The 23,234-nt window shown below is 38.3% G+C and overlaps 1 protein-coding gene across 1 annotated transcript in view; it reads left to right on the top strand.

Annotated features, from left to right (window-relative positions):
- Ppp1r9a (protein phosphatase 1 regulatory subunit 9A) overlaps positions 1-19,104 on the top strand; it is a 293,369-nt gene extending 274,265 nt beyond the window's left edge. Inside the window, exons 14-20 of the mRNA XM_026391574.2 lie at positions 57-144; positions 242-325; positions 10,942-11,254; positions 13,136-13,255; positions 13,970-13,993; positions 15,067-15,249; positions 16,607-19,104. Coding sequence (XP_026247359.1) covers positions 57-144; positions 242-325; positions 10,942-11,254; positions 13,136-13,255; positions 13,970-13,993; positions 15,067-15,249; positions 16,607-16,819 — 1,025 coding nt within the window. The 3' untranslated portion in view covers positions 16,820-19,104. The remainder of the gene's footprint in view (positions 1-56; positions 145-241; positions 326-10,941; positions 11,255-13,135; positions 13,256-13,969; positions 13,994-15,066; positions 15,250-16,606) is intronic.
- The last annotated feature ends 4,130 nt before the right edge of the window (positions 19,105-23,234 follow it).

Here is a 23,234-nt window from a genome sequence, read left to right on the forward strand (position 1 = left end):
GATCCATGGCTTTAAAAAATAATAATTTATCCTTTTCATATATGTCTATATCCTAGATGATGCCAAATGTCCAAAATCACTAAGGGCATCCAGTTCATTGGTGAAACAAGGAGGAAAAATTAGGCGGAAGTTTGTGGATCTGGGGTAAGCACTTCATGATGTAAAAAGCAAGCCCTCTGTAAAAGGAGTATTAAAGAGGAAATTTCCACTCCCCCTTTCTGACTGTATGCTGTCATTATAGGGCACCTTTGCGAAGAAATTCCAACAAAGGAAAAAAATGGAAAGAAAAAGAAAAAGAAGTTAATAGGTTTTCTGCAGGTAGCAGGTATGAGTGGTTGATTAAGAACATGTATTTATTTCTATACCTGAATTTTCTGGCTTTCTCTTCAATTGCTAACCAAAATCAGCAGTCAGCATCTCTGAGCCTAAGTGATATTCCTAGAGTTAAGATGAAAGAAAAATTGTACAATCAGTTTATATTTGTCTTACTTTAAATATAGCTTACATTTGGCCTTGGGCATATCCATTGGTCCGTAACTGAAGAATTATGTTCACATGAAGAGTTTCAATAAATGTTTTTCTAAATGCAGTATAAATATATCTATGTAATTCTGTAGATCTATTTCAGATTCTTTGCCTAGCTGCCCACAATGCTAGTGCCTTCTTTTTGTTAACTCTGAAAGAGTAACTTTGCCCTTAATTACCTTGTTGGGATCAGGACTGTAAACATGCTTGTAAGAGCAGCCACCATTTCTAGGGTATTTAATTGATTTGTAGGTACTGTCCACTATCCTTAATTTTCAATAAAAGCTTTCCTATAGAAGTAAGTATTGAACAGCATGTCATCAAATTTTATCAATTTTATTCTAAGATTACATGATTTTAAGTTTAGGTTTATATAAGAGTAAAGCATCAAGCTCCGAAATCCAATTGCCTGGTTTGAATTGAAGCTCATAAACCTTTTAAACCTTGAACAAATTACTTAGCCCTTCTTACCTCTGTTTTCTCATGTAAAATGAGGGTAATGGTACCTACATATAAGGTATAAGGATTAAATGAGTTTTCATGTACAGCATTTAAAATGATACTTGGCACACAGTAGGTATTCAAAAATAATTGTAATGATAATAGTTTGCTGCTATTATTATTATTTGCAAGTTACAAAGTGGTTTTACATTTACCATTTCATTTGATCCTTATAATGAGATCGGGAGGATAGATGATAGTGCCGTGATTTATTGATAAAGATCTGCACCTTCATAAAATTAAATTGGTTTGCTCAGGGTTATGTAGCAGGCTTTTAATGCCAACCTGGGGCTGAGCTTCCTGTCTAGATGTCTTTCCAACCCACCATGCCATTTTCAGTTAGTGATGCATCTATTGATGCTTAAATGTCTCTGCAAATTTGGGGAATCATCTCAGTATTATAGACATGAAAGAAACAGACAAAATGCTCAAAGTAAAAGATGTAAAATCATTTATCCACTTCATAGTTTGTATCTGCTATGTCCTTTTCTTTCTTTCCCTCTCTTTTCTAATACCCTCCCCACCACCATACCTTTTCTTGATAAGAGATTGTTCAGACTCCTTGGAATTAGAACAAAATGGGTGGTGGGTGAAGAAAAAATTTCCCAAACTAATTACTTTGTTTGGCTGGTTTTCCTTTATGCTGTACAATGGAGAAAGGATAGAACACCTTTATTACACTAAGGACAACAAATCTCAGGAAAAATAAAGTAAATCTGAGGTAATGTGCAACTCAAAGGCAGTTTTTAACTTTGTGAGGCTTTGGAGTAAGAAATTGCAAAGAGTTTACTTTGTGCTTAAAAACTAAGAACAACAACAACAACAAAATACTCAGGGAAAAATAACAAGGCCATTTAAAGAAGATAGAGGGAGATGCACAAAACCCAATTGAACAGAAACTGCCATGCTTCTGGAATGACTGTCCTTCCATTAGTCCCTGGGCATCGTAGGCTGTCACTACCTCATCCCTTTGAGACTCCAACCAAGAGAGAGGTGTGAACCCAACAGGCTATGTGGGAGCAGTGTTTGGATTTCAGGTGAAAATTAAGCAGATCTTGATGGTGTTGGTGAGTGCTTGCTGTACCATAAGCAAAGCCACAGACAGTCTTGTTGGGGATGTAAATCAAGTCAAGATGGCACCTGGCACTTTTCCAGGAGGAGTGGTTTGTGAAGCAACGCCATCGAGCCATTAAGATGATGAGGATTCCTTATTGGCTGACTGCTGTATCTAGATGATGTTAATTGAGTCAAGCTGTGTGTAATTAGTTAAGTATATATACCTCTGCTGTCCGGCAGAGAATCGGCTCCTGCTACCCTGGGTGCCCGCTACTTTGAGTTCTCTATCAGTTCCCGCTGAGTTCACTTGCAATAAAGTAGTTCCCGCTTCAACCTTCAAGTTGCTTGTCACCTCCAGTTACTCAAAGTAGCAGGAGCTGCCTCTCTGCCAGACAGCAGAGGTACATATACTTAACTAATTACACACAGCTTAACCTAATTAACATCATCTAGATACAGCAGTCAGCCAATAAGGAATCCTCATCATCTTAATGGCTCGATGGCGTTGCTTCACAAACCACTCCTCCTGGAAAAGTGCCAGGTGCCATCTTGACTTGATTTGCATCCCCAACACAGTCTTGAGTGGGTGGTCCCTGGTCACCACAGTTAGAACAGCTCTTGAACCTGCAGCAGGCTGCTGCCTCTACTGCCTGGCCACTGGTATCCTTGTAAAACATTAATTCTGGATTCTTCCTACTTCTGTAGTCACAAATAATTCCTCACATACCACTGCTACAAAAGAGTTTTCAATTAGAATCATAATTTTATAATTATTTATAATAGAATGTTGCCAGCATGGAAAGGAGTTCATGTTATTGAAATAGGATGAGAATAGAAAAATTTTTTTCTGTTTCAAAAAAAATTATTTTTGCACGATGGGAGTAATTGGGTAACACTAATCAAATCTAATGACAGCCTCTGTTCTCCTAATATGGAATGATAATGGGCCCAGAACTTAAGAAAATGTATTCCAGGAAGAACAGAATCCCTGCCCAGTAGGAGCTTAATGCAGTGAGTTGGCTTCACAGGTCCCATGCAGGTAGGTGGGCATAAGTATAATCAGCTACAGGGTCACACTGCAATTACAGAAAAGAGTCTGGAACAGACTCCTCACCCCGTGCCACTTTCTCAGATAAAGGAGGGAGATTCACAGATTGGGTTAGTAATCTTATCTTTTAGGCTTTTCATCCAATTCTTACTAGGTTTTTAAAAATCTGTTGAGGTCATCAGCCAGTTATAACCTGTGGCTGTTTGATTTTTTTTTTTTTAAAGAGAGAGTGAGAGAGGAGAGAGAGAGAGAGAGAGAGAGAGAGAGAGAGAGAGAGAGAGAGAGAGAATTTTTAATATTTATTTTTTATTTCTCGGCGGACACAACATCTTTGTTGGTATGTGGTGCTGAGGATCGAACCCGGGCTGCACGCATGCCAGGCATGGCGTGCTACCGCTTGAGCCACATCCCCAGCCCCAGGCTGTTTGATTTTTAAGAAGGATAGACATTTGCTAAATTTGGTTTTGATTTTAGATTTCTCCTCCCTTAGAGTACAGTTTACACTGTTGTGTTCCTTGTGGAAAGATAATGACTCAGATACATGACCAGCATGAGACAGATTGAGAAAATAGATGAGAATAATATTCATAATAAATAAACCCAACAAACGAATATGATTTGGTTCTATAACTTTTTAAATAAGTGCTCCATGAATATTCCAATTTAAACGGGAAGCATAGAAGCTACCAAAAGTAGGAAGCATTTAGTCATCAGAATTATTCATCCCTTAAAGGACACACCCGAGGGTCAAATAAAATCCTGTCCTCAACTCCAGAACAGGTGACCACTGTTACCAGTGAAATATCTCCTTGGAGATCCATGGAGAAGCTCTGTGAGCGAAGGTATGTGTCTCTGAGCGAGATTACATGCCTCTGTGGAAGTGAATTTTCATTCACTTTGAATGTGTGAACAGTGGAAAACACACTGAACTGAAATCCAAGGTGGTAGTCCTGACTTTTCCAAGAGTAAGTCACCTTGGTTTCCTAAGAAAAAATTAATGGGTTGGGCTAAAAGTGCATGGCCCCTGCTCCCTTGTCCACCTTTATATACTTTGTCCAGTAAGATCACCTCTGGTCAGATATAGCTCCTGAGTTATCTGTGCTGAGATGTACTATGGGAAGAAATGCATGCTGTATTCAGACAGTATGAAAAAAAGAATGTGAAATATCTTATTAATTTTGTAATATTGATTATGTGTTGATAGAACGTTGTGCATTGGGATTAGATAAAATGTATTAGTATTAAAATTAATTTACCTCTTTTTTCATGTATCTACTAGAAAATACACATGAGATTCATATTTGTATTGAATAGTGTTGATCTATGTGATTCTATAAAAAATCCTCCTTTGATTTCTAACTCATTACCTAGCTGGTCTATAAATTATCACATATTCATGTGTTTATTCTTTTATTTATTTACAGTCTACTCCTTTGTTCCAAAAATAATTTGTTTATATACAAAAGTACATGGTCTGTACAACATAATTTTTTTAAAAATAAATAGGAAAAATAAAGTAAAAAGTAAAGTTGGTACTTACCTACATCAACTTCAACAATACCTTCACAGTTAGTAGTGGCCTTTCAGTGAGAGCCAAGAGCATAATAGTAAATGGTCAAGAACTTGAGTTCAAATCTTGGCTGTGCTGTTTACTTTAGACAAGTTATTTAACCTCTCTGTACCCTAGTTACCTTATTTGTAAGATGAAGAAACCCTCACACGTACACACACACATCATGCAGCCCTCTTTGAATGTTGGGAAGATTGAAAGGATCACATTTAAGCACACTTTAAGTCCTTAATAAACATAAATGGCTATCATTATCATTTATACTTGAAGCAAGTTTGCTGGGAGGGATTTAAAAGTATTCTCAATCCATATTTTGCTGGCAGTCTTGTTCATCCACGAAAGACTTTTGTCATCTTTGAAGAATGAGTGGGCTACAGGGATTATACTTCAGGCAATCCTTCAAGATGATTTTTCTCTCAGAGGTTTTAGATAAATCAAGGCATGACAGTGAATTTTAGATTATATGCTATGACAAGTACCTGGAGGGCAGCTCTACCCTGTGGCTGAGTAAGGCAGGGCCCCACTTACCAGTCATTGGGCTGGGTGGAAACACACCTTTTAACAAAGTTGGGGATTAAGATGCATACATGTGTCTGAATAGAAAAGCACCTCACTTTTGCCTGTGCCTGGCCAGCAAAAGCACTTGCTTTCATGTGATCTTTGGGTAATGTCAGCTCAGCCCTATTGAGGAGATTTATTCAGCCTAGAATTGGCCCACTTTTAGCTACACTTAATATTCAGTTTTCATTTTAAGAACTTTAAATGCCCGAAATCTAACAGATTGACATACCCAACAAGCAAACACATTTACATGTTTACAAAAACTCTCAAAAATATAAGGCTAGAATTATAACTTTTGACTCTAAATATCCCATTACTCTTATCAGCGTGGTTAACTAATTTCATATGTTAAAAACAAATCTAAAATGAATTTTAGAACATTAAAGTGATCTTTAATGAGTTTAAAAATCTTAGGACAGAAGGCTTGTGGTATAGCTCAGTGGTAGAGTACATGATTAGCATGCCTCAGCACCAAAAATCACAATAAAATAAAATTTTAAGACAGAATCAATAGTCAAATTTCTCTTGCAGATTTCTAATGGCACAAATTTGCTTAAATGACTAAGCAATATATTTATTAGTCCTAAAGTTAACATTTATGTTTTGAGAGTATGGTTTTATTTACATGATTCTTTTACTATTTCATTTTAAACCTTCCCAGTTGGTTGGGGTTGGTGGTGATTAGGGAATATTTTCATCATCTCAAATGAGTTGAACACTCTACAGTGTCCCATCAGAGACAGACTGCTGGTTCTTCACATATTTAGACAAGAACTCAGGTCTGGGAGAAATATATGTCCAGGACAATTGGCCCTGAGCTAGTATTACCCCTAAAAACTGGCTTTACAATTGTCTCCTGAGTGGATGTTGGAAACTTATAGAAGCACTTCATCTGATTTAGAAAAATGAAATCTGTAGCTCTTCCTCTGGTTGCAATCATCTTTCTTTAATTAATTTCCTTTACAATCTGCTTGAATTCTTTGTTCCTTTAATACTTCTTTTGTTTTGTAAACTCTAATGATATATTGGGAGTGGGGGGTACAAAGGATTTAACCCAGAGGTGCTTTACCCCTGAGCCACATCCCCAGCACCTTTATTATTTTTTTTAAATGATACAATATGGGTTTTGTTGTTGTTTGACACAATACATTGATTGATTAATTGATTGGTTTTTATATAGTGTTGAGGATTGAACCCAGTGCTTCACACAGGCTAGGCAAGCACTCTACCAATGAGTTACAACCTTAGCGCCCCTTTTATTTTATTTTGAGACAAGGTCTCACTAAGTTACTTAGGGCCTCGCTAGATTGCTGAGGCTGGCTTTGAACTTGTGATCTTTTTGCCTCAGCCTCCCAAGTCACTGGGATTACAGGTTTGTGCCACCATGCCCAACTCTAAATGATATTTTGATGATCACCACTTAGATTCTGAATAGTTCACATACCTTGTATTCAAATTTAAAACTACAACAACAAAAAAATCACTGTGGGATTTTTTTTAAGTTGTAGATGAACCCAATATCTTTATTTTTATTTATCTATTTTTAATGGGGTTCTGAGGATCAAACTCGGGGCCTCACACATGTGAGGCAAGCACTCTACCACTGAGCCACAACCCCAGCCCCGCTGTGGGATTCTTAACTGAGCAATTTAATTTGGGGATGCCAGCCCCAGGATAAATTGTTTTCAAAATTGTATAGATGAGTTAATTGCTCTATGTTTTTTAGCTATAAACCATTTAAATGCCAGTGAGTGCTACACCCCATGTGACACCTTTGGATTGGGAAGACTGAATATGAAGCCATTGTTTCTTCTGGTTCCTAACAATAAAATAATTAGTGATATAGCAGTGACTTGTGGATCTGTTTCCAAAAATGATCATAAGCCATTAATATACAGCTAAAAGAAAAGCATAGGGAAGTACAGAACACATTTTTGTTTTGATCCTATCGAAATTATTTTTAAATTCATCAGGAATTCATTTCTACCAATCTTGATTTTTTTTTTTTTTTAGGGGGAGTGGGAGAAAGAAAAAAAGAAGAAGAAAGTGTTAAAAAAGGAAGGAAGGGTAGAAGCAAAAAAGGAAGGAAAGACGGATTTTGTATTAGTAATAATTAGGAAGATTTTCTCAACAAGGTGAAACAGATGGAGTGGTCAAAATAAAATTTGCTACCAAATCTTTTCTGCTCCTTTATAGGCCCAGTAGTTCAATTTATCCGGGAAGAAATTGGTATTCATTCTCAAAAGTATATGTTGGTAGACTGATAGGTTTCTAGTTTTAAAGTAATATAGTGTTTCTTTTTTTATTTTATTTTTTGGTACTGGGGATCAAGCTAAGGGCACTTTACCACTGAGCTACATTCCCAGTCCTATTTATTTTTTATTTTAAGATAGGATCTCACTAAGTTGCTGAGGGTCTTGCTGAATTGCTCAAGTTGACCTGGAACTTGAAGTTCTCCTGCCTCAGCCTTCTGCATTGCTGAAATTACAGCATACGCCACCAAACCCAGCTATGTTTCTTTTTTTAAAATGAGAATTCCATTTCTGTAGGTCCAACCAAATGGAAGCATGCCTCTGTTCAGTTCATCTGGGTGCCAGGAAGCACACAATGCTCCATTAGTCATGGAGTTTTAAAGTCACAGATAAAAAAATGAGGGAGTTAGGAGACAGCCTTACAGCCAGGCCTCATGTAAAACACTCTTCAGAGTATCCCAAATATGGTGGCATGCAGTTATGGAGACAGTGGCTAACTCCTTGGAAGTGGTCTTTCAACCATTTCTACTTGCTTGTCTTCTATTACCTTGGTGTATGAAGTGGCACAAGAAAGCTTCTGGGTATCAGCAGAGGCTGGGGTTTCATGACTTTGCTCACCACAGGGTATAAGAACAACATGGCCTCAGGATCTGTCTTAATTGCTGGATATACAAGTCCACATGGGATTATTCATCTTAAATAGTTTCCTGTTAGAGATAATTTTATGAAAGTGTTTACTTAGAAATAGCCTTCAGATTTTTTTTCTTCCTAATGTTGTCCTGCCAGGATCTGTACTATCAAAAGTCCTTTTCAAATAAAGCAAAAGAATAACACTTCAGGAAACAATATTCTTATTTCTTGCCTATTTTTTTTTAAGGAAGTAGTGGTGGCCTAAATGCATTGTTACAAAGACATTCACTTGGAAGTAGGATGAGATTATCATGCTGCTGTTAATTATGGCCTCTTTATAAACTTTAAATTATAGCCATTTACTTAAGCACTACCAAAATTTATTGGATAACAGAAAGTTATCTAGCTATGGTGTTCAGCCTCTTTTTAAAATTCCCTTGATTCAGAAACTGATAGCCAGAGGTGATTATGATATTAAGGTCCAGTTTTCCTCAGATATGCCCAATGACAAGAGTGGGACTGCAAGAGGACATATTTTTAGATATGTATACAGAGTATTTTTAACATTTTTAATGGAATGTGGGATCTACGCTAAAAGACAATCTTAGATGTTAAATTATGACTGGATAGATAGAACTGCAGAGAGATTTACCTCCCCAGAAGTATGTGGTGACATCTTAAGGAGATGAGGGAGCAGGAGGAATGAGATGATGGAGCTCCCTGCAGGCACTGCCAGGGCTGTAAAATTGGAGTCACTTGCCTTATCTTCAACTTAGAAGCAAATATTTACATTCCAAAAACTAAGAACCCAAGGTCCTTCCCAAATTGAATTCAAGGATATTAAGATGATAAGATTCCCCCCACCTCTCTCAGAAGGGTTGGGAGACAGTTCTCCCTTTCTTCTGTAACCTAGATTTAGAAGTTCCCCAACTGCAGTGAAGACCAAGGTTGGAATGGCATCTAATTTTCATGGTGTCACGTGGAAGGGGGAAATTCCGGCATGGGGAACCAGTACAACCATTTTCTATCAGAAAAAATAAAATGCTTTTCTCCCTCTTCACAAATAATTATATTTGCATTCTGGATAGTATGAATAAAGTATTAAAAACTTTGAATCAGATCAGACTGGTTAAAATACAGATTCCAGGTTGACTCCTCTGCTGTCCTCCTCCAGTGCTAATTCATTGTCTGGGTGCCCAAGATCTGAATGGAAACAGCTGCACCAGATGATTCTTATCAGACTTGTCCATGGCCAATGGGTTAAAAAATGCTTCTTACAGACCAGTCTGCCTCTGCTAGCATGCTTTCTTGAGTTCACTCCTGTGTCTTATGACATAAGTATTTAGATTTAAGGATACTTTTTTTTTTAAGTTTAGACTTGAGGATGAATTTGATGTTTGACACATCTCTAGTTGATATTTATCTATTATCCTTGAAGACTTCCTACTCCCATTTTTTAAATACTCTATTTAAAACATCAGATCTTTTGAAATCTTCTATATGACCAACAATTTTGCTCACCCAACTGCTGATCTCAATGTTTTCCCAAAACCACATTGACTTCTCCATTATCTTTAGTTGTCATTCTTCTAATCACTTTATATTTGTATACTGCATTCCAATTTATAAAATGGTGTTTCAGTTATTGTCCCATTCGATTCTCACAGTATTTGGAAATAGCTAGAATTTTTAGGAGTTAAGCTATTTATGTCAATTTGAAATATATTTCAAAGTTTGTTTGAAATGAGATGTGAAAAGACTAAAATTCAGAATACATCTGAGACAGAAAGTTATCTAGCTATGGTGTTCAGCCTCTTTTAATTGAAGGAATCTGTTGTGATATTAACAGCTATCAGATAATAGACATTCCATGAAATAACATTTGGACATATTGAGGCAGACTCTCTTCTATGACGCATGTAAACTATTGTCTGTTCCTACTTTGGTTCCTGATAATTATTTTTCTCTTAACCAAAAGATAAATATAAATATGAAAGTAACTGCATTAAGGGTACTGTTTTCATACTGTGTTCCTTGAATGCCTTTAAATCCTTTAAATGTTAAAAAATAAACAGAAAATTTAATATTTTGATAGTTTTCAAAGCACTTTCACATATGCTATTTAATTCTTAACAACCACATATGAGAGACATAAAAGTACACCTTTCATAGATGAGCAAATGGAGACCAAAAGAATGCCCAAGGCCACATACTCAGGAGGTGCAAGGCCTTGGACCTCCAAGGGGGGTACAAGGACATCAAGTCTTGTCCTGCTCCTTTGAAGAAACACCAAGATGATGAAAAGCCAGTAGTGCTCAAAGTATCACAAGCCCTGAAGTGTTCAAATTATTTAAATGTATCATTTTCTAAAATGTTAGATACTTGAGAACACAAGTCCTGAGCAAGGCCAGAAGGGGGCTATTTGAGAGCTGCTGTGAGGCACTGATGTACCTACCAGGTAAAGGAGCTGCTGTGATGGCCGGCCCAAGAGCAGTGCCTGCAGGACCGCCTCCCTGGTCTTAGTTCATCCGCATGCACTTAGAGATTTATTTCAAAAAACTCATTTCAAAAAAATAGCAGTGCAAGAGCTTTGATTATTGTCATAGACTCCACTTAGATGCAAAAAAAAAAAAAAAAGTAACTATTAAGGTTAGTGTTACAGCCCAAAATTTTACTCTGCTGAGTAGAACAGTTTCTCAAGCAGTTACTACTGAAGCTATATTGAGAGTCCTTTCAAAATTTGCTTCAGGAAGCCTTTTGCCTTTCTTTGTCTAACATCCATTCTTTTCACAAAACAGGATCTTCAGAGGCAGGCTGGAAAACTGGAAAGCCAAGCCGCCCTCCGCAGCTCAGGCCTCCACCCGCTCCCCTTGCATGCCTTTCTCCTGGTTTAATGAAAGCCGGAAAGGATCCTATTCCTTCAGGAACCTGCCTTCACCTACAAGTCCCCTTCAGCCTCCTCCTGAGACTCTAATTTCAGATAAAACGGGGTCTAAGGTAGAAAACACATGGATTGAAAAAGCAAACAAGAAAAACCCAAACCCCTCCTCCTGTTCAGTCTTTGGAAGGCGTCCTCAACCTGTGTGTGCTCTGGATCCGAGGAACCGTGTGGTAACACAGCCACAAGCAACGTGTGGTGTTTCTTGTGTGAGGAAGAGAAAGCCTCACTTAACCATCACCTGCTTTAACACTGTTCCATTCTAGAGTGTACATTTCTCTTTGGTTTGCCTGTCTTTTCACGTACTGCTATTTAATCTGAGTTTGACAGTTAAGCCATGCTGGGAAAAGATACGTTCAAATCATGAAACAGTATGCTAGGTCTGTTTACTGAGTGATCTAAATTACATTATAAAACTATTTTGCTATGCTCCTCAAGATTTACTGGAAAACTGATAAATTCGGGACTGAATATGTGTTTGATACATCTGAGTGAAACTCCTTAAAACAAACCAGTGCTGACTTGGCACCATACTTCTTCCTCCTTTTCATATCAAATTTCCATGCTGAACAGCTGTTGTAATTTTGTCACCAGAGTTCTTTAACTTTCACAGAATTAGGAATTATATGCATGGGTGTGATTTGTTTTTAAATGCATGATGGTTATTTCCAGCATGACACTGCAAACCTTATCTAACATTTTATTGAAACACGTATATATATGGTGGCTAACTTTCACACGTCGTTTGGTCTCCTTTTTTCTATGTTCACCTTTCTTTCTCAAACAGATACGTGTAATTAATGTTACTTGAATTTAATTCTTTCCTTGAGGTTAACAGCTCAAAGGGTTTTGACTGGGGCCTGAGTTTGTGTCTCCATTGACAATACCAGATGGTGACGTTCTGTGTTAAAACACCCTGCTGCTTAAATGTTCTACTGACCGAGCTCCATGTGCTCTGATTTAAACTTCTTTTCTGAAGTTTTAGCAAATCTTGGAATTAGTTTGGCACTAAGTATCCTAGCCTCTGATGTAGTGTTTATTCTGGATAATCAACTTAACCCAATACAAGGGAACCTAATGGAAAACTAACAGTCCAAGTTCTAATGAAGTAGAACATGAAACTAGATGGTTGTTGGCCAAGCTGCATAGAGTTCCTGGGAATCGAGCCATTCTGCTCGCATTAGCAAAAGTTTTGACAGCAGTAGAGCATCTGGGCCTTTTACTATCGGATCTGAGGCATTTAAACGTTGTTTGAGTAATTCTACCACCATCATGTACTGAGGAAGTCTCCAGATTTGGTTTAAAATGTTTCCATGAATGCAGCTAGGTAGCCATTGTTAAGTTTCATTATAATATTCTCTGAACATGTTAATGATGTTCCAGGGAAGTCTTGTTTACATATTCTATCTCCCCAGCCCCAGCTGATTTCCAGCCCCAAGTATCTGTTCTGTGCCCAGCCTCTTTGGTTGTCTGCTGGTGCCATGAGAGTTTCATTCCAGCATGGAACATGCAGAGTGTTGTCAGACTGTGTCCTCCCCCAGAACTCATCATCTTGAAGGGTACCTCCAGGAGAGAATCTGCCACTTCTCACAGTATTTATCACAGACAGCCGCATGCGCTCCTTCCCAGGGGTGCTCCAGCTACCTTCCTGATAGGAATCACCATCTGTTCCTAATAACTCAGCCTCTCCACACCATCTTGTATTTTTACTTACACTGTTACTCATCACGATTAGGGTCAAAGAAGATAGGCTTATTAATATTACTCCTCTGAGCAGTAGCAGAGGATAATGAATTCTGTACCCTTGGAGAGAGATTGAAGAATCATCTCTCTAAAACACCTCTCCTTTCATCAGATGGAGAAAGCACCAGAATTCTCAATTAGGCACAAAAGACACAGCATTCTCAACCACTGGCCGGTTGAAGGTCATTACCAAACCCAGTATGAGTTTCTTCTGAGATGGCTTATAAAGAACCTCTGAGAACTTGGAAACACACCTGCCTCTGGTTCACTTGTTGTGCCCCTTTAACACTGAGCTTCCTTTGTTTTTCCAGAATTTTACCTTCAACGATGACTTCAGTCCCAGCAGTACCAGTTCCGCAGACCTGAGTGGCTTAGGAGCAGAACCCAAAACACCAGGGCTCTCTCAGTCCTTAGCACTGTCATCAGATGAGGTACTATAGTGACACTATGATCAGACAGTTGTCTCATAAAATATACTGGGAAAATGGTTTTTAGGATAAATTATTGCATAGAAACCAGCAGGATCGTGGCTTTGTATTTATGTAAAGTCTTCGTGATTTCTCTCCCTCTCTCTCATCAAGAGAGTACTGTGTTGTTTTCAGGGTCACTTACAGTGGGGAGGCTGGGACCTGGAGAGCAAAAACAGCTCCACTCCTATGGGGGTCACAAATTGTCCATTCCCTTTCTCCCTTGCCTCTACCATGGTCACACCAAAATTCTGCTGTTCCTTCTGGTGTGGATCCTGATGGAATCATTGCAATAGTTCTGACAAGGAAGGAAAATAGGGTGAGAACCACTTACTTAGAAGCAAGGGTCATGGTGAGCATTGCCAAGAATTATTAGGAGATAAATGTTTATAAGAGAGGCAGGAAATTACATTAAGGATTTGGTTCCCCAAAAGGGGTGGAGGTGGGCAGGCAGACACAAGGTAAGTAAAGATATTTTTGCTCTTATTTAAATATTCATGCTTATTTCTTTCTAACATGATTTTTGTTTTGTAAAACTTCTGTTCCCTGTAAACTTTTCTGCCTGTATTCTTCAAGCCTGGCATGATTTTAAGTTTATTAAAACTGTGTACTGTTGATGTTTTATGTCCTGTTTCTATAACCCTTTTCTTCTTGATTCCTTTGTTGCCCCTCACTCAGAGCCTGGATATGATAGATGACGAGGTGAGCTGTCAGTGGGCTGTGTGGTGCCTTATGTGGTAGTGTTTGAACCTGCTTTTTTATCCTTATGAATTATTTAAATCAAACAATACAAGAACAATTTCCTCCATAGTAGAGAGTTTCCTTGTCTTAAATAGCTTAGTTCCCTGCCCTTGTCTATATCTTAGCCAAAAGATGTTCCTGAATCAAGAGGTTCTAATTCCCACCTCCAAGTCCCTCTATGTATCTCCCAGCCCCATTACCTTGACTCCTTTCATTCTTTAACATCTCCTTTGCCTTCATCTCAGCTTACCCCATTCCCTCCTCTGTGTTCCTCATGTGGGTCACCAAGGTGACTCCTGTCTTTCCTCTGAAGCCTTCCATTGCCTTCATCTCCTCTCAGCTTAGCAGTTGTAGGAAGCAATCTGCCCCTTTGCACTATGAAAAGCAATATTATACAGAGCCTATATTTTTTTAACAAACCGGTTACTGTTGTGCTCTGCTCCTTACTGTGTTATCTGGGACAAATCATAAAGACTTTCTGAGCCTCAGTTTCCTCGTGTATTGAAAGTAATTGTGGATATTACCTGCCCCACCTTCCTCTCAAGTCTGCTTGCTGCTCAGTGAAATAATAGTTGGAAAGTTTCCCATAAGAAAGCTTGAGGGGTTAATGCTCTCCTCTTCCAAGTGAAAGATACCTCAATATTTTAAATGTGTTTTTATAAAACTTTAATGTCTTATCAAAGGATAAACGCAGAGTGATGAATTGCATGTAGAGATTTATGAAATATTTGTTTTCTACATCTGCTATTTCCAGAGTGTTTTGATATAAAAGCTTGCAACATTAGAGTGTATTTTTTTTCAATATTAAACTTCCTACATTAATAATGTGCTTTATTTGGGGGAATTTTTTTAAATTTCCATAGACCTAAAACCACATAAGTAAAGCATATTTCTTTTTAACAATATTAGAAACATTATCATTTTGTGGTTTAAAAATAAATGTGGCTCTAGCAGGTTAAGAAATTCCTTTTGATAGCATAATAGGAACCATAGCATTTTGGTCCTTTAACAACACTGCAACATTCCTATCTCAGATCCTTGATGATGGACAGTCTCCCAAACACAGTCAGTATCAGAGTCGGGCCGTTCATGAATGGAGTGTGCAGCAGGTTTCTCACTGGTTAATGAGCCTAAATCTGGAGCAGTATGTCTCTGAATTCAGTGCCCAAAACATCACTGGAGAGCAGCTCCTGCAGTTGGATGGAAATAAACTTAAGGTAAAGAATTATTTGTCTGTGTTAGGTTACCAGGTATGATTTGTACTACTTGTAGCACCTAAAATGTTTTCATTAGCCCAGAGCCTTCTGCATATTGGAGAGACAATTTCCCTCAACAGTCAGTAGAAAGGATGATGAATTATTTCTGAGTTGGAAACAAAGTTTCAGAAAGTCCATCATGGGTTCTGAAATGAGTGGTAGGCTGCTCAGGAGTGCTAGGGACCCACTCCATTGCTTCACGTGGCAACACATGGCCCATTTATTAACTCTGCTTACTTCCTATGTAGTATGAGTTTTAATAATGGCCACTGTGGACTTTCATCATATTGAAGTTAAGACACTGATCCATGAATCTTCTTCTCCTTGTTCATTTCTCCTCCACACTCCCTCTTCCCTACATGACACTCTAAAACTGGGATAATGTTCTCCCCAGAACTTTCTTCCTTAAATATATGCAGGCTGTGTCTTCCCTCCACCTGGATCACACTCTCTTTTCCACTAGGAGTCTGGTCCATCTCAGAGACTGAGGTGGCACCCACTCCTGTGGAAAAAGGGCAAAAAGAGCATACAACCAGCTCCATACACCCTCTGCCCACTGTCCCAGCCCCCTGCTAGGCTGACCAATAGATGAGTAGCTCTTGACAATCTTGAAAAGGTTAGAGATCAATCAATAGCTTGTGAATATGAAGGCCCCCTTGACAAGGCTGTCCCTGTTGGGGAGATGGATGCATCCTGCTGTTGATGCTGAAGGTCATGAAACATTTAAAGTATGCAACCAACTCCCCTTATTCTGAATTCTAGGCTTACCGAGCAACCTCATTACAATCAGGCTTCCCTTGCAGGTCTGCCCACGGTGAGAGAATGGCTGGTTATGCTGATATGAGCATTCTGGCCCCAAAGACATTTTTGGTTTTCCTTGTAAATGACTACACTGGCAGAAAGGAAACCATTTCAGTTTTCTCTGTCTTTCTTGGAGCCCTCTGTGACAGCTGGTGCCCATGTTTACCCTTTGAAATACTTTAGCAATACTTTTGCCTATAAATGTTTATAGCACAAAGGTTGGAGAAGAAGGATTGTATCTTTTTTTCATTTATTCACTCATTAAAAACCAATTGGAAAGCATTTTCTTAATGAGCTTTCGGGTGTACTTTGCAAGGGACTTCATAGAATAAAAGAACAACAACAACAAAAAACACAAACCCCCAATGTACACAAACTTTGAATAAATAATATCAACTCTGACCTCTTCTATCCATGTTTCAATTACAAGTTTGAACATATTGTGATGTCATTTCTCATAAGAAGCAGAGCAGCCATCAGTTTTCCCATTCAGTTTGTGCACGTGTTTCCTCTGCAGGCTCTTGGAATGGCATCATCGCAGGATCGAGCTGTGGTTAAAAAAAAACTGAAGGAAATGAAGATGTCTCTAGAGAAGGCTCGGAAGGCCCAAGAGAAAATGGAAAAACAAAGAGAAAAGCTGAGGAGGAAGGAACAAGAGCAGATGCAGAGGAAGTCCAAAAAGTCGGAAAAAATGACATCAACCACAACAGACGGCCCTGGTGAACAGTAGCACACCCTCCAGAGGGTGAGAAGGCTCAAGAGAAGGCTCCCCTCTTCCTGCCCTGTTCTCCTCCAGAAAAAGAAACTGGTGATAGGGTAATGCTGCTGTAGACAGACTGAGGAACCGTGTGTTGAATGACTGCATTTTCTGCAATAATAGAATGCACTCCTAATTTTAACCCCTGAAAGAACCCCAAACCATCTTTGGTTTGTTAACAAACCAGAGATCTCATTTGGGAGAGACACAAAGTAGTTGTGTTGCTCTCCTGTCCTACTTACCAACATCCTGTGTTGTGTTGGGCGTGTTGTGTCATGTGGAAAACCAGCATGACCCTGCCACAAGAACAGGACACCCCCCTGGTGTTCATGTAGCACTTGGAATTTTCAGTGTAGGATCCTGAAACTAGGCCCTTGCACGTATTTGTGTGGCAGAGAGCACCCTGCCAATGAGATCTGGGGCACATATTTGCTTCTAGGGTGCAGAGTCCAGTCTGGTGTGTGGGAAGAGCTCTCCCTTGGTCCTGGGTCTGGGCAGAGAACAGCACCATTGTGGAAGCATGGGTGTTGTGCCACATAATTTTGTCCTAAGGGAAAGAGCAAGCACACAGTCCTGCTTGCTGGGCATCAGAAAAAGTGAAGAGAATCATAGTTATTCGTTAACTGTAGAAGAGAATAAAAGCCTTAAGAATGTGGATGTGGGTATACCTTGGGGTTTGAAGGTAACATTTATCCTCCAGATGTTGCTGAACAATGAAGAAAAAAGTCAAACTTTAATGTAGCCTTGGGATGTTGGGATATGTTGTTTACTTTGCTACCACTGTAGGTTCAGTATTTCAGCAACACTGGCAAACACAACACAGTTCCTTTGTCCCCCACACACAACAAATTGAACAGGAAATTGATTTTTAAGGAAACCAACATTTTCAGGTTTCCTCTCCTGGGGAACATTCTGGCTGGTCTTCAGCCTGCCTATGACAGAGTCAGGAATTCGTCACATATTTTCTACTCAGAATTTCCCAAGTGGGCTCAGTTAGTGTTTTAACAAACTCACTTTTAAGGAAAATAGAAATATCAGTTAGAGAAAATTTAGATTTGAGTAACATTCAACCAGAGAACCAATTTTTTTGAGCACACAGAACGTTCCTATAAAACAGAGCTGTCAGTTAGTTACATTTTAGAGATATTTTGAATGGTTTTTCTGAGCCATTCTCTACCATACTCCAGAGATTTCCACTTTACAGTTGAAGTTTGTTTAAGGCAGTACATAGGATACACTTTGGTAGTGGAAGAACTTATGCTTATTTTAAAGCCAGTATTAAGGACTTCAGTATTTCACCAAACTTAGTTGAGTGTAGGAGACTAGGGCAGAAAGAGGAGAAGATAAACTAATCGAGAAATTTCCAATGATGAGGGGTTTTTTTGTATTTTGTTTTGCTTTTTATGCTTATGTATCTTGTTCTCTTTGCTGCTTTGGCTCCAAAAATGAGGTCATCCACTTTCCAATGGACAACTTTCAAAGTACAACTTGAGGCCAGATAAATTTCAGATAAGTATTTTACCTCTTTTGTGACACTGGGTCTTGCTCTGTCCTCAGCGTTGTCCATGCTGAAGTGTTGTACACGCAGAGCACAGGAGATGGCTCTTGAGTATTACAGTAACAGTGTAAGGGGACTCCTGCCGTATAGCCCCACCTAATATTGTTAACATTGTGAGATTTAACTTTTATTATTTTTAATATCCAAGTTCTGAAATTGTCTGAACTAGAAATGTATTGTCTTATTCTTTCCTCAAGGTCTGATTCCTTTTCTGCCACAGTATGGTCTGGTCTGCTAAGCTTCAGTGATTTTGTCACCAGGTACAGATCATACATTCACTCCTCAGAAACACTGATGTATAGCAGCTTTTACAGTTAGGAGAGGCACTATTAGGTTTTTCTGTCTATCTTCATTTGGGATATGATAATGAAACTGCCATACTCAATACTTATTAATATCTAGAAATGTCTGGTGCTTCCTATTATTAACATCACAAGAAACCAGGAGCAACTATTAATGAACTACAAAATTCAGCAAATCTTTCCTCATACTTCTAGAAGATTAAATTAGTAAAAATCTGGTAATGCTTGTGCTTGCTATTGTAAATTTTTGCCATTTTCGCTTTCTTTGAAGAAAAAGTAACCTGGATCACACTGGAGGTTTCACTGTATTCAAGAGTGGTATGATTATTTTAAGTTATGTTTACACTTCAGTAATATTTGAAAATGAATGTACATATTGAAATGTCTATAAGTCTCTGTCTTTGCCCATAATTTATGATCTATTATATTGTATTTTCTTAAGTGTCTTAGAAGTATTGTTCTTTATTATAACTTTATTTGCATACTTCAGTGTTTAGATCAAAGTCATACTGATAATGTTAAAAATCAAATTCTTGTTCCTCAAATCATTTAGTGTATATTATAACCATTTTGATTTTTTAAGTTTAATTGTAGGAATTTTAGGTCTAAATGCATTATTTTAATGTTACTACTTAAAACTGCTAAAATTGTAAAAGGGACTTGATTTGATTGCCCAACAATGAAATATAAACTGATTGATACAAGGGTATGAAAACAAAGTGAAGGACCTCAGATCTTGTGAGCATTTTGTTTTACTATTATTTTTTGACTATAGTGCATGGTGATTAATTGAGGTTCTGGTGTCTTGCACAATCCTCCTTTAATGCTAGTACTTTTCAGTGTTCATACACTTTAACACAAAATTGTTATTTCATGAACCTTAAAGACTTTGCAGTTTTTTTTTTTCCTTATCAGAAAATGAACAAAAAGGGATTATCTGGTTACCGTGTACTATATTTTAGTAAGGGACAGCTCAGTATGACTCTAACTATAGCCAGAAGTGTTTTGGGGTATGGGTGATGTTTTGGAGGGAGGGGGTATAAATAGTGAGCCTAAGCAGTAGGTAACACTATGGGAGCTGGATCAGGATTTCCACTAAAGAACTTTTAAACAGGTTACTGTGCTTAAGACCATTTCCCTTAAAGTAACTCACAGTTATGGGATACTTCTCTTGTTCTCCATCCCTTCAGTGCCCCCCCCCACACACACACACACACAATGAATCAGAAGTGTCTTTCTGTATTCAGGTAGGCCAGAAACCTGTCCCCACCTGCCAACATCACACAGCCTCTGTAACCACAGCAGTCAATAGTTGCAGTATGATAGGTGCTAATGCCAAACTCAGCTTTCAGTTGGCACAGAGTGGGTACATCCACCTTGTGCTCCTTTGTTATTGGGAACAAGGTAGCAGGAGGAAAAGTGAGAACCAAATTAGCCCTTCCCACTGCCTGTGCCTCTATAGTCATTTAACCTGAAATCCCCAAATACCTCAGGCCCAACCTAGGAGACCTCCACAGGTCATTTGATCTGGCAACTCACCCCATGTCTTTCCCTGAGGACAAAGAATTCTCACTGAAGTTCTTTGTGTAATAGGATTAACATATGCTTATAGTTTACATTGTAAACAACAACAACAACAAAAAGGTAAATTAAATGTGCATTTTTATAGATGTGCTAATTCATTTATAAGTGTGGAAGATTAGACTAAGCTTCAAGAGGATATTCAGTGTTTAACAATAATATTCAAGAAGATTCTGGAGGAAGGAGTCCCAACAAATATAAGAGAAACATCTGCACTTTGAATGTGTCACAGCCCTCTCATTACACTGAGATATTTAAGAATTTTCAAATGCCACTTGTCATTAAAGGTACTCCCAACACAGCTGGAGTAGAGGGGCACTTCATTTTGGTGGACAGTGGTCACAGAGCTTTGTGGCACCTGCTTTAATGCAAAGGGTTCATTGTTCTCTGAAGAAAAAAGGAAGATGGAAATGAAAAGCTCAGCTTTCCATATTTTCTAGTTCGCCTCTTTAACCTGTGCACAGTTATAAAGCTAAGCCATTAAGGATAAAGTCCATCAGTAAAATGTCCATGTCTTCTACCAGAACTCTTCTCATGACGGTAGGACAGGGGAGGGTACATTCTCCAAAGAAAGTAATGTTATGGGAAATTTGAATGTGCTCAGTGATTCACTCCTGAAAACCAGCCTGGGTATGCTAGCAGATTTTGTTTGCATTTGTCTTGAGTATTTAAAGTCTCAGGAAATTTAGTCTTGATCCAAACACTGGGGAAAAATTAACACCAAACAACACATTTTCATAACTTGAAGAAGCAGCGTAGAATAGGCCTGACTGAGAAGCTGGAGAGAAAAGAAAAAACCTAAAGAATAAATTTTCCCCAAGAAGTGAAAACAAGATCTATTTATGGTAGACAGAGGGTCTGACAATAAACTGTGGGTTTATTGAGAGAATGGTTTTAACTTGAGGGTTCACATATGTGAGCAGCATAAACCAAGCACCACTGTAACCTGTCTCCAGATCCTCAGAGTTAGGGAGGAACAAAACAGGATGCTTTCCAATCCTTGGCCCTACCCAACCCCAAAGCACTAGGGATTCAGCAGTATTTATGAGATAAGGAAAAGAGAACAATAGACTACTCCACAACATGCATGCCACTGCGTAGGTATTCAGAACTACATCTGTGTGAATCTATCTTCCACCATACCCATATATATGCAGCAATTACAAGGCGTAAAAAATACTGTATGTGGAACTTGGTAATGCCAGTTAGGAGCTTTAATCAGAGCCTTATTGCCACTTTTTGCTTATCTATACATTGAATGGCTCATAGATTTAAGAGGGTTTTTATTTTAATGTAGGTATTCCTACTAAATGCACTTACCTTTCTCTGTGTTTATATATTTTGATAAAATTGATTTATTAAATATTTAGTATTTTAGTAAGCTAAAATCTTCTCAAATGTTTGGTTAATGCTTTGGTGTGGAGACTGCACTTTTTTCTTTTTCTTTTTTCTTTTTTTTTTTTTTTTGTATTAGAGCTCAGAAGACATTTATGTAGCTTTGGGCATTTTCAACGGCAGACTACAGTTTTCTTGGCTAAAAGTTGCACTGTGTGTTCTTGTGCATTGGCTCACACTTCCAAAATGACATAATCAGTAGCTTTAGTCACTAACTACTGGCTCTCTGATGGCAGTGTTGCCCTCACATGACCATTTATTGACTTCTTGTGCCAAGTAATGGCATTTTGGTCATCTCGTGCTGATAATGGCATTTTGATTGTCACCAAAAATAATGCAGGTGGTTGTGAATATATATTGTTGGAAGGTGTACATGTCTGTTTCTTTCAGCTCTTTTATTCATACATCCAGGTTTTCTATTAAGGATGTGATCAGTCGACTGTTCATGAAAGAACAATTGGCCAGAGATAATTAAAAGTGGGAAGAAGCACTCCAGCTAGATGACACCTCCCAACAACATCAAACTGAGTTAGTGCTTGGTGAAATTCCTTACATATATATGCAGATGCTTCCTTCATTATTATTTGATGTCACAACTACTGCTCTTGTATTTTTAATGGTGTTGCAGTCAAACCACTAATACACCTGCTACATATTACAAAACTGGGCAGCTGAAAAATGAAAGATAATAAAGTCTGTTCTCCTGTAAGAATTTGATTCATTTTCATCTTTCTTTATATATCAATAAGAAAAAGTTGTTTGAAAATAATTTTGAGTCCAGCAAGTGTGAGTAGCATGTTACCTGAAACTTTTAATTTGTACATTTTGATGTCGATTCATTTATTTGCATGGAAGAGACAATAGTGCCATGTCTGAATTGTTCTCTTGTGCTTGGTTAATATGTACTGTTTCAAATGACATTCCTTACTCTTTGGTTTTCAGAGGCATTCAAAGCAAAATATAACAGTGGTCCTTTGTTTTCTGACCAATCTAAAAATACCTGTGTTCAATTTAATTTGTTAGTGTAAATAAATTTCTTGCCAATGAGTATTATTGTTGGTAAACAACGAATGCAATAAAAAGAAATACTGAGATCGGTCGCATAATTTTTTTCTTCTTCTTCCATTTTCACCTTCGACTAAAACAAGCCTTGACTGAGTAAACCTGTATTAACTGTCAAAACACATCTATCAATCAAGAGCAAAGTGCACATTTTTCATGGAAATGAAACTAAAAATAAGGTTTAACTCTGGTAAAGTGTAAATTGGCAGCTAGAATTACATTTGAAAGCCCAATTATGGAACTGGGCATAAAGTTAAAAGAGTGAAGCCTCCAGTCAAAGCTCCCTCGCCCATCTTCCTGTTCCCCTGTCACGGCTTCACCATCAAGGTTTCTGATATGCCTCAGCCATAGAAAGGTCTGTGACAATCCATTAACCAGTCAGCCGCACACAGCAAGGAGCACACTAAGCAGGAATGAGCCTGTCCTAAGTACAGGGTGATTTTAAAGTTCACTTCCAAGACCAAGATTCAGGAGACTGGGCTGTAACAAA

This window comes from Urocitellus parryii, chromosome 3 (assembly GCF_045843805.1).
Source record: "Urocitellus parryii isolate mUroPar1 chromosome 3, mUroPar1.hap1, whole genome shotgun sequence".
Classification (NCBI taxonomy): Eukaryota; Metazoa; Chordata; class Mammalia; order Rodentia; family Sciuridae; genus Urocitellus; species Urocitellus parryii.